Source organism: Coregonus lavaretus, assembly GCF_964263955.1.
Source record: "Coregonus lavaretus genome assembly, chromosome: 16".
In the NCBI taxonomy this organism is placed as follows: Eukaryota; Metazoa; Chordata; class Actinopteri; order Salmoniformes; family Salmonidae; genus Coregonus; species Coregonus lavaretus.
In genome coordinates, this window is record NC_140003.1 from 37,729,107 (window position 1) to 37,741,304 (window position 12,198).

The window sequence follows — 12,198 nt, forward strand, 5'->3', positions numbered from 1 at the left end:
GACGCTCTTATCCAGAGCGACTTACAGTTAGGGAGTGCATACATTATTTTATTTATTTTTCATACCCCCCGTGGGAATCGAACCCACAACCCTGGCGTTGCAAACGCCATGCTCTACCAACTGAGCTACATGTTGTTCCACATTGATTGTCCCTCGAGATGATAATCTGATTTCTCTGTCATTGTTATCATGGATTCACACACAGAACTGATGTCCTCTCTCAATGACTTATAGATTGCTGTCATCTTGCCGTTCTCCTGTTTAAACTCATCGAGCTGATCCTGGGAGAACTGCAAACTGTTCTTCAGGTCCTGGACCTCTCTGGTCAGGTCGTCCATTATTTTATTAGCTGATCACCAGTATTTGGACAAAACACTTGAAGCTATTTTGTTGTTGTAGGGGCTGGAAGCTATAGTGAGCTTCGATCGCGGAGTATTTGCATAAAGTTCAGCTTTTCCCAACTTTAGTCCCACCCTGTTTATGCTCCCATGCTCGCATCGCCTAATGGTCCCCCCACGCCCACTTCGCTTCCCTCGAAAATTAATGGGGCTCTGTTGTTTCATCGCCCCCAACATGTTACGTGGAAATGTAAGGGTTCTCAGTTCTGTCTCACATGGATGTTGTTCAGGCAGGCAGGCATGACTCTGTTGTGCCCAAGCCTCCAGGAAGAATAGGGGGAAGGGAGGAGCAGCAAGGGAGAATAAGATTAATGAGCTCCAGGTCACTGTAATAAAAGCGGCAAGCCTGTGGCCCGGAGCTTGAGCCACAGACACCTTTCTTTCCGATGATGGAGAAGCCAACTTTCTCTCTCTCGCTCTCTCACTGACAGACTGACTTGGGTAAATAGGTACCTCTCACTACCAGCAATTTCACCATCCTCACTTAACGGTGATAATGCAGGTTATGTGTGTTTGTATGTTTGGTGTTTGAGCAATAAATAGCCTATTCAAAGTGACCTTAAGTGTGTTTTTGAAGGCAATTGAATATTAGCCAGCCTGCAGATTGGAGGGAGACAGGGAGGGAGAGGGGTAGAGAGAAGAGGGGTAAGGAGGACAGAGCGTATGAGTGAAAACGAGTATGTGGAGAACGTGATTGAATGGCTGGGGCCCCACAATGCACGTTGTCTCGTCCCCTGGGTGGGCGGGGGTGGGGTGGGGGGAATGAGAGAGATCCAGGGGGGGGGGGGGGGGGCTACTTCGGGTGGAGGGGGACTGTGGGTGCGTATTTGAGGGGCGTGATGGGTGTTGCAATAGCAGAGGTATCACACCCTCTCCCCACCTTTCTGCCCTTCCTCCCCTCTCGCTCTTTCTCAGCGTGACGTGCTGTTGAAAACGCAAGCCTTTAAGCCGGTCATTAACTAGAGCACTGCACACCACTGCCACCAGGCAAACACTTATGTCATGTCAGCGTGTGTGTACAAATTATTCTGACCATGTGTTTTCTCTCTCCAGGAGATTACCTGTTAGTGATGCGGGGACGCAGAGAAATCTGGATTTAAGTGAAGGGAACCACATCACACAAAGCATGGTATGTCATCGTCTATAGCATGTGTATTACAGTTTTATAACACTGTTTATAACAAGGTTAAAGGCCCATTGCAGTCAATGTGTTTTTTCCTGTGTTTTGTATCTGTAAATTGCACAACAGCTGATGAAACGAACACTGCTTTTTTGTTCCTTTTTGACACTTGACACTAAAAATGGAAAACTATTACAGCAGTGGAGGCTCCTCAAAGGAGGAAGCGGAGGACAATCCTCAGTGAATTTAAAAAAAAATTGAAATAGTGAAAAAGTTATCCTTTTCAGATAAAACCATACTAAATATATTAACAGGTCACCAAATAATTGATTGAAACTCCCTGTTTTGCAATCAGTCTACAGTAGCTTCAACAGCACTCTGTAGGGTATCACCATGGTGTAGCCAGAGGACCGCTAGTGTCCGTCCTCCTCTGGGTACATTGACTGCAATACAAAACCTAGGAGGCTCATGGTTCTCACCACCTTCCATAGACTTACACGTTAATTATGACAACTTCCGGAGGATGTCCTCCACCCTATCAGAGCTCTTGCAGCATGAACTGACGTTGTCCACCCAATCAAAGGATCATAGAATAAATCTAGTACTGAAAGCATAAGCTACAGCTAGCTAGCACTGCAGTGCATAAAATGTGGTGAGTAGTTGACTCAAAGAGAGAGAAAGACAATAGTTGAACAGTTTTGAACGAATTAATTTCTTTAAAAGTGAAGGAGATGCGAGCGAGAGAGAGCAATATTTAGATGTCTTTTTTTAACTTTCACTTACACTACATGACCAAAAGTATGTGGACACCTGCTCGTCGAACATCTCATTCCAAAATCATGGGCATTAATATGGAGTTGGTCCCCCCTTTGCTGCTACAACAGCCTCCACTGTTCTGGGAAAGCTTTCCACTAGATGTTGGAACATTGCTGTGGGGACTTGCTTCCATTCAGCCACAAGAGCATTAGTGAGGTTGGCAGTGATGTTGGGCGATTAGGCCTGGCTCGCAGTCGGCGTTCCAATTCATCCCAAAGTGGTTAGATGGGGTTGAGGTCAGGGCTGTGTGCAGGCCAGTCAATTTCTTCCACACTGATCTCGACAAACCATTTCTGTATGAACCTCACTTTGTGCATGGGGCATTGTCATGCTGAAACAGGAAAGGGCCTTCCCCAAACTGTTGCCACAATGTTGGAAGCACAGAATCGTCTAGAATGTCATTGTATGCTGTAGCGTTAAGATTTCCCTTCACTGGAACTAAGGGGCCTAGCCCAAACCATGAAAAACAGCCCCAGATCATTATTCTTCCTCCACCAAACTTTACTGTTGACACTATGCATTCGTGCAGGTAGCGTTCTCCTGGCATCTGCCAAATCCAGATTCGTCTGTTGGACTGCCAGATGGTGAAGTGTGATTCATCACTCCAGAGAACGCATTTCCAGCTTTACACCACTCCAGCCGACGCTTGGCATTGCGCATGTTGATCTTAGGCTTGTGTGCGGCTGCTCGGCCATGGAAACCAATTTCATGAAGCTCCCGATGAACAGTTATTGTGCTGATATTAAGCAGTTTGGAACTCGGTAGTGAGTGTTGAAACCGTGGATAGACGATTTTGACGCGCTATGCGCTTCAGTACTCGGCGGTCCCGTTCTGTGAGCTTGTGTGACCTACCACTTTGCGGCTGAGCCCTTGTTGCACATAGACGTTTCCACTTCACAATAACAGCACTTACAGTTGACTGGGGCATCTCTAGCAAGGCAGACATTTTACAAACTGACTTGTTGGAAAGGTGGCATCTTATGACGGTGCCACGTTGAAAGCCACTGAGCTCTTCAGTAAGGCCATTCTACTGCCAATGTTTGTCTATGGGTATTGCATGGCTGTGTCCTCGATTTTTATACACCTGTCATTAACGGGTGTGGCTGAAATAGCCGAATCCACTAATTTGAAAGGGTGCCCACGTACTTTTGTGTGTATATATAGTGTAGCTAGCGAATGCAGCTAGCTAGTTTAGCCTACTCAAACACCCAGCTCAAACAGAGAGGGATGCTATGTTAGCTAGCTGGCTATGGCTATCCAACACTGGTACTCTTCCAAGTCATGGTAAACCTTTGGATTTATTAATTTATTGCAACCGTGGCCCGCCGGTGTAACTGCTTGCTGACTGTACACTGTACTGCATGATTGTAGCAGGTTTACTAACGCAATAGTTCTAGTAGCCATGTTGACTATGACGTTACTAACGTCGTTAGCTAATATGTTGACAACGATGTAGGCTGTGTGTAGTGGTTAGTGGTTATGATACTGTATAAAGGTTTGGAAAGGTTTTTTTGCCTGGTCACAGACAGCTGATGTGTTGTGCACTGAAGTCCATAAGCGAAGGGAAAAGGTGAAAGGGTTAGAAGGAGAGGAGAGCGCGTAGATGCAAGAAGGAATTATACAACGATCAAAGGGATCATGCTGTTTTTATGTGGCTGCTATGAAAGTGAACAGTGTTTGCGTGAGATCAGGGGTGTATTCATTCCGCCGATTCTGTTGAAAAACAGAATCGAACAGGGAGAAATATACCTGAATTTATCCAATAGAAACTCTCATTTGCAACTGTTGGACTAATGATTACACCCCAGATCAGTTAGATGCAGGCAAGAGTGTGCAAGGCGGTATTGAATGTGTCATTGTCTGTCACCTCGATTACTCTAATTGTTCTCTCGACCTGTGAACCTACGTTGTAAACTTTCATTCATTTAAACATCACCGACCGCCACTGTATTACAGTAAGTGTCATGCGTCTGGGTGTAGTGGTAGGATGGAATCAGGCGCAGGATACAGAACTGTATAAAGAAAGTTATTTACTGGAAGAAAATAAGCAGAGCAAATCCTCCACGCAGGGAAGAGCAAATACCGGCTCACCAAAAGACAGCAAAACAACGAACAATCACACACAACACCATGAGGGAACCAGAGGGTAAAATAGGGAAACAAATTAACATAATGGGTAACAGGTGTAATCAAGATAAGTGAAACACAGAAAACATTGATCGGTGGCAGCTAGTCCTCTGGTGACGACGAACACCAAAGCCTGCCCGAGCAAGGAGGAGGGGCAGCCTCGGCTGAATTCGTGACAGTACCCCCCCCCCCCCCTTGACGCATGGCTCCAGCCGTGCGCCGACACCGGCCTCTGGGACGGCCAGGAGGACGCGGAGCAGGGCGAGTCGGATGACGACGATGGAACTCCCTCAACAGGGAGGGATTGAGGATGTCCCTCCTGGGAATCCAGCTCCGTTCCTCCGGACCGTACCCCTCCCACTCCACGAGATACTGCAGGCCCCCCACCCGACGCCTCGAATCCAGAATGGAACGGACCGAGTACGCCGGTTCCCCCTCGATGTCCAATGGGGGCGGAGGAACCTCCTGCACCTCAGCCTCCTTGAGCGGACCAGCTACCACCGGCCTGAGGAGAGACACATGGAACGAGGGGTTAATACGGTAATCAGGGGGGAGCTGTAACCTATAACAAACCTTGTTCAATCTCCTCAGGACTTTAAAGGGCCCCACAAACCGCCGACCCAGCTTCCGGCACGGCAGGCGAAGGGGCAGGTTTCGGGTTGAGAGCCAGACCCGGTCCCCCGGTCCATACACCGCAGCCTCACTGCGGTGGCGGTCGGCACTCGCCTTCTGACGCCTGATAGCCCTTTGCAGGCGTACATGGGCAGCGTTCCAGGTCTCCTCCGAGCACCGAAACCATTCATCCACCGCATGTGCCTCGACCTGGCTCTGATGCCATGGTGCCAGGACCGGCTGATAACCTAGTACACACTGAAAGGGAGACCGGTCAGTGGAGGTGTGGCGGAGGGAATTTTGTGCGATCTCTGCCCAGGGGATGTAAACTGACCAATCCCCCGGCCGGTCCTGGCAATATGACCTCAGAAACCTACCCACATCCTGGTTTACTCTCTCCACCTGCCCATTACTCTCGGGGTGAAACCCTGAGGTCAGGCTGATCGAGACCCCCAGATGGTCCATGAACGCCTTCCAGACCCTTGATGTGAACTGGGGACCCCGATCAGACACTATATCCTCAGGCACCCTGTAGTGCTGGAAGACGTGTGTAAACAGGGCCTCCGCAGTCTGTAGGGCTGTAGGGAGACCGGGCAAAGGAATGAGACGACAGGACTTAGAAAACCGATCCACAACGACTAGGATCGTATTATTCCCTTGGGGGGAGGTCCATAACAAAGTCCACCGATAGGTGTGACCACGGCCGTTGTGGAACGGGGAGAGGTTGTAATTTCCCTCTGGGCAGGTGTCTAGGTGCCTTGCACTGGGCACACACCGAACATGAGGAAACATAAACCCTCATGTCCTGAGCTAAGGTAGACCACCAGTACTTCCCACTAAGACAGTGCACTGTCCGACCGATGCCAGGATGACCAGAAGAGGGTGACGTGTGAGCCCAATAGATCAATTGATCGTACACATGACCCACTGGACACTGGGGGGGAGTGGGCTCCGTGCGTGATGCCCGCTCGATGTCCACGTCAACCTCCCATACCACCGGTTCCACCAGACAAGAAGCCGGAAGTATGGGAGTGGGCTCCCTGGACCGCTCCTCTGTGTCATACAGCCGGGACAGAGCGTCTGTCTTAGTATTCTGGGAACCTGGTCTGTAGGAAAGGGTGAAATCAAAACGCGTGAAAAACATGGCCCACCTTGCCTGGCGAGGGTTCAGTCTCCTCGCCGCCCGTATGTACTCCAAATTGCGGTGGTCAGTCAAAATGAGAAGGGTTTTTTGCCCCCTCAAGCCAATGTCTCCATGCCTTTAGAGCCTTCACAACAGCTAACAGCTCCCGGTCCCCCACATCATAGTTTTGCTCCGCCGGGCTGAGCTTCTTTGAGAAGAAAGCATAGGGGCGGAGCTTTGTGGGCGTACCCGAGCGCTGAGACAGTACGGCTCCTATCCCAGCCTCGGACGCGTCCACCTCGACTATGAATGCCAAGGAGGGATCCGGATGAGCCAGCACAGGAGCCGAAGTGAACAGTGCCTTCAGGTGACCAAAAGCCCTGTCCGCCTCCGCTGACCACCGCAGGCACACCGGTCCCCCCTTCAGCAAGGAGGTAATGGGAGCCGCTACCTGACCGAAGCCCCGGATAAACCTCCGGTAGAACCCTAAGAATCGCTGCACCTCCTTAACCGTGGTTGGAGTCGGCCAATTACGCACGGCTGCAATGCGGTCATTCTCCATCTCCACCCCTGACTTGGACAGGTGGTGTCCTAAGAAGGAGACGGACTGTTGGAAGAACAGACATTTCTCAGCCTTGACGTACAGGTCGTGCTCCAACAGTCGACCAAGCACCTTGCGCACCAGGGACACATGCTCGGCTCGTGTAGCGGAGTATATGAGAATATAATCTATATACACCACTACACCCTGTCCGTGCAGGTCCCTGAAAATCTCATCGACAAAGGATTGGAAGACTGATGGAGCATTCATCAACCTGTACGGCATTACGAGGTACTCATAGTGCCCAGAGGTGGTACTAAATGCCGTCTTCCACTCATCCCCTTCCCAGATACGCACCAGATTGTACGCGCTCCTGAGATCCAATTTGGTGAAGAAGCGCGCCACGTGCAATGACTCCGTCACACTAGCAATGAGAGGTAGTGGGTAACTGTACTTTACAGTTATCTGATTTGAGACCTCGATAGTCAATGCACGGGCATAAACCTCCATCCTTCTTCTTCACAAAAAAGAAACTTGAGGAGGCAGGGGAAGTGGAGTGCCAGATGTATCCCTGTCCCAGAGATTCGGAGACATATGTTGACAGAGGATACACGTGACTCCGAGGAAGTGCAGCGCCCTCCCGGAGATTTATCGCACAATCCCCCTGTCAATGGGGTGGTAATTGAGTCGCCTTCCTTTTACAGAAGGCGAGAGCCAAATCAGCATATTCGGGGGGAATGTGCATCGTGGAGACCTGGTTTGGACTCTCCACCTTAGTTGCACCTAAGGAAACACCTACACACCTCCCCGAGCACTGACGTGACCATCCCTTAAGAGCCCTCTGTTGCCACGAAATATTGGGGTCATGAATGGCTAACCAGGGAAGCCCCAGCACCATGGGAAACGCAGGAGAATCGATCAGGAAGAGACTGATTCTCTCCTCATGACCCTCCTGCGTTTCCATCCAGAGTGGAGCTGTAACCTCCCTAATCAGGCCCGACCCTAAAGGGCGACTATCTAAGGCATGTACAAGGAAGGGCACATCAACAGGCACAATAGGGATCCCTAATCTACGTGCAAACAGACAGTCTATAAAATTCCCAGCTGCGCCAGAATCTACGAGCGCCTTATGCTGGGAATGTGGGGAAAACTCAGGAAATCTTACACACACACACACATGTGAGCAACAGGGAGCTCTGGGTGAGTTGGGCGCTTACTCACCTGGGATGGTCCACCAGGGCCCTGCCTGCTGCCTCGACTCCCTGAGGACCCTTTCCAGCACCGACCAGCAGTGTGTCCTCTGCGGCCACAGTTGGTGCAGGAAACAGTGCCCTTACCGGTCCCCCTTACATCAGCACCTCCAAGCTCCATGGGTGTAGGTTCGGAAGTGCTGGGGGATTGACTGGACGGACCCTGATTCGGACGTCCGCTGGTGGCCAACAGGTTATCGAGCCGGATAGATAAGTCTATCAGCTGTTCTAGGTTAAGAGTGATGTCCCTGCAGGCCAGCTCCCGACGAACATCCTCCCGTAGGCTGCATCGGTAGTGGTCTATCAGGGCCCTCTCATTCCATCCCGCGCTGGCAGCCAAGGTTCTGAAGTCCAATGCGAAGTCCTGTGCGCTCCTCTTCCCCTGTCTGAGGTGGAACAATCGCTCTCCCGCCACTCTACCCTCCGGTGGATGATCGAATACAGCCCGGAAACGGCGGGTAAAATCCTCATAGTGCACAGACTCCGCATCTATAGCTCCCCACTCCGCGTTGGCCCACTCGAGTGCTTTCCCCGAAAGACAGGAAATGAGGGCGGACACGCTCTCGTATCCCGATGGAGCCGGGTGGATGGTTGCCAGGTAGAGAAACCCCTGACACCCGGCAGCTGTTCCATCATATGCCCTCGGGACTGAGAGCCGAATCCCACTGGAACCAGTGTTAGAATGGGTGGAATTGGAGGAAGAGGAGATGTTGGGAAACCTCCTCTGTCCCATCACTCCATAGTGTTCAGGACTCGATCCATAGCTGTGCCCAAAGTTTGTAGCATGGTCGAGTGCTGCTGGATGCGTTCCTCCACTGAGCTTGAAGGAATGGACGTGCCTGCTGAATCCATTACAATGGTGCGTGATTCTGGGTGTAGCGGTAGGATGGAATCAGGCGCAGGATACAGAACTGTATGAATGGAACAACATTTACTGGAACAAAATAAGCAGAGCAAGTCCTCCACGCAGGGAAGAGCAAATACCGGCTCACCAAAAGACAGCAAAAAGACGAACAGTCACGCACAACACCATGAGGGAACCAGAGGGTAAAATAGGGAAACAAATTAACATAATAGGTAACAGGTGTGATCAATACAGACAAGACAAGTGTAACACAGAAAACATCGATCGGTGGCAGCTAGTACTCCGGTGACGACGAACGCCGAAGCCTGCCCGAGCAAGGAGGTGGGGCAGCCTCGGCTGAATTCGTGACCGTAAGGTACTTCATTGTTACCCTGAAATGATTTGATATTGAGATAAAATGGCTGCATTGGGCCTTTAAGAGACGTAAACCATATCCTCACATTCCCAGTGGGTCAGAAGTTTACATACACTCAATTAGTATTTGGTAGCATTGCCTTTAAATTGTTTAATTGGGTCAAATGTTTCGGGTAGCCCTCCACAAGCTTCCCACAATAAGTTGGGTGAATTTTGGCCCATTCCTCCTGACAGAGCTGGTGTAACTGAGTCAGGTTTGTAGGCCTCCTTGCTTGCACACACTTTTTCAGTTCTGCCCACAAATGTTCTATAGGATTGAGGTCAGGGCTTTGTGATGGCCACTCCAATACCTTGACTTTGTTGTCCTTAAGCCATTTTGCCACAACTTTGGAAGTATGCTTGGGGTCATTGTCCATTTGAAAACTCATTTGCGACCAAGCTTTAACTTCCTGACTGATGTCTCGAGATGTTGCTTCAATATATCCACATAAGTTTCCTTCCTCATGATGCCATCTATTTTCTGAAGTGCACCAGTCCCTACTGCAGCAAAGCACCCCCACAGCATGATGCTGCCACCCCGTGCTTCACGGTTGGGATGGTGTTCTTCGGCTTGCAAGCTATACCCTTTTTCCTCCAAACATAACGATGGTCATTATGGCCAAACAGTTCTATTTTTGTTTCATCAGACCAGAGGACATTTCTCCAAAAAGTACGATCTTTGTCCCCATGTGCAGTTGCAAACCGTAGTCTGTCTTTTTTATGGCGGTTTTGGAGCAGTGGCATCTTCCTTGCTGAGTGGGCTTTCAGGTTATGTCGATATAGGACTCGTTTTCACAAGGTCCTTTGCTGTTGTTCTGGGATTGATTTGCACTTCTCGCACCAAAGTACGTTCATCTCTAGGAGACAGAACGCATCTCCTTCCTGAGTGGTATGACGGCTGCGTGGTCCCATGGTGTTTATACTTGTGTACTATTGTTTGTACAGATGAACGTGGTATCTTCAGGCGTTTGGAAATTGCTCCCAAGGATGAACCAGACTTGTGGAGGTCTACAATTATTTTATCTGAGGTCTTGGCTGATTTCTTTTGATTTTCCCATGATGTCAAGCAAAGAGGCACTGAGTTTGAAGGTAGGCCTTGAAATACATCCACAGGTACACCTGCAATTGACTCAAATGATATCAATTAGCATATCAGAAGCTTCTAAAGCCATGACATCATTTTCTGGAATTTTCCAAGCTGTTTAAAGGCACAGTCAACTTAGTGTATGTAAACCTCTGACCCACACTTTTTTTTTTTGACAAAATGTTTAAAAAAGGTATAATCTTCGTAAATGATATCTTCGGTAGGGCTGGTGGAGTTATGTCGCACATGCAGCTAACAAAAACATATGGAAATGTCTGCTCTACCAAAAATTACAACCAAATAATTGCAGCCTTACCGCAAAAATGGAAGAGGAAAGTGGAAGGGGGAGAAAGTAAGGAACTTGTCTGTCGGCCTTGCATTAAAGAACACAATTGGTTAAGGAAAACTGTGATAAATAAAAAAGTATACCAGTTTCATTTAAGGACAGCCGTCCCATATAGATTGCAAAATAGTTGGGAAGAGATTTTTGACGTACCGATCCCATGGCATAGTGTTTATGAACTGATACGCAAAACGACACCGGATTCAAAAATTAGAATCTTTCAATTTAAATTATTATATAAAATTCTTGCTACCAATATAATGTTATTTATATGGGGGGTACAATCTTCCCAGCTCTGCAGATTTTGCTGCAAAGAGACAGAATCATTAGATCATTTGTTTTGGTACTGTCCATTTGTAGCTTGTTTTTGGACACAGGTCCAGGAATGGCTAAAGGATTGCAATATTTACCTGGAACTAACCTTATAACTAACCAGATAGCATTACTGGGTGATCTGAAAAGTCATAGTCAATCAATCAATAATATAATAATACTTTTAGCAAAAATGTTTATTTTTAATTCACAATCTGTAGAAGCAATGAGAATAGAAAGGTTCAGAATTTTTGTAAAACATCACAGTACAGTTGAAATATATATGGCAAATAGAAATCCTATATGGATGGTGTTAAGAGATAGATGGGAGGTGTTCAATGGAGCTGAAGGATGGGACTAATAACAACTAACAACAAAATAATAACAAGATAACTAATAATGTAAGCATACTATGTCCATAATAAGTATATAGGTTCTATGTTGGGAGCTTTTGGGAAAGAGCACAGTTAGAAAGATATGGCATATAGAAACAAACCGGATGGACATCATGAAAATGATCAGAGAGGTTGAGAGTAGAACAAGTTCAGGAGAAAAAAAAAAATAGATATAATTATTGTAAAATTGAATGTGTCCATAAAATGTAGATAGTAAGTATACGCTGGAAGTACAACGAAAAATGAATGGAAGTGAATAGGGCATTTCCACGTCAAAGGTATAAAGGTAATTCCACTGTAAAAAAAAAAAAAAAAAAAAGAATAAAAAAGTTCTGAGCTTTCTTATCGCTCAAATATAGGACAGAAACTTCAAAACATACTTCCTTTTGATTGCATTTTTGACTATCTATTTTTCCATGTATTAATCTGTTATTATGGGCTAATAGCAATAAGGCCAAATTCAGAGTTTCATTAAATATATATATCTATATTTTTTATATACCTACAGGGGTCCTAAAATTCTAAAACAAATAGCTAAATGATCCTTGGGATGACCATCTTAAAACAATTCCATACAGTGGGGAAAGAAAGTATTTAGTCAGCCACCAATTGTGCAAGTTCTCCCACTTAAAAAGATGAGATAGGCCTGTAATTTTCATCATAGGTACACGTCAACTATGACAGACAAAATGAGAATTTTTTTCTCCAGAAAATCACATTGTAGGATTTTTAATGAATTTATTTGCAAATTATGGTGGAAAATAAGTATTTGGTCAATAACAAAAGTTTCTCAATACTTTGTTATATACCCTTTGTTGG

At 47.3% G+C, this 12,198-nt stretch overlaps 1 protein-coding gene across 2 annotated transcripts in view; it reads left to right on the plus strand.

Moving 5' to 3' along the window:
- Nucleotides 1-1,456: 1,456 nt before the first annotated feature.
- The window catches only part of LOC311143670 (BCL-6 corepressor-like), a 50,635-nt gene continuing 39,893 nt past the window's right edge, over nucleotides 1,457-12,198 (plus strand). For both annotated transcript variants that reach the window (XM_084179541.1, XM_084179542.1), the window contains exon 1: nucleotides 1,457-1,527. In XM_084179541.1, coding sequence (XP_084035667.1) covers nucleotides 1,525-1,527 — 3 coding nt within the window. In that variant the 5' untranslated portion in view covers nucleotides 1,457-1,524. The remainder of the gene's footprint in view (nucleotides 1,528-12,198) is intronic.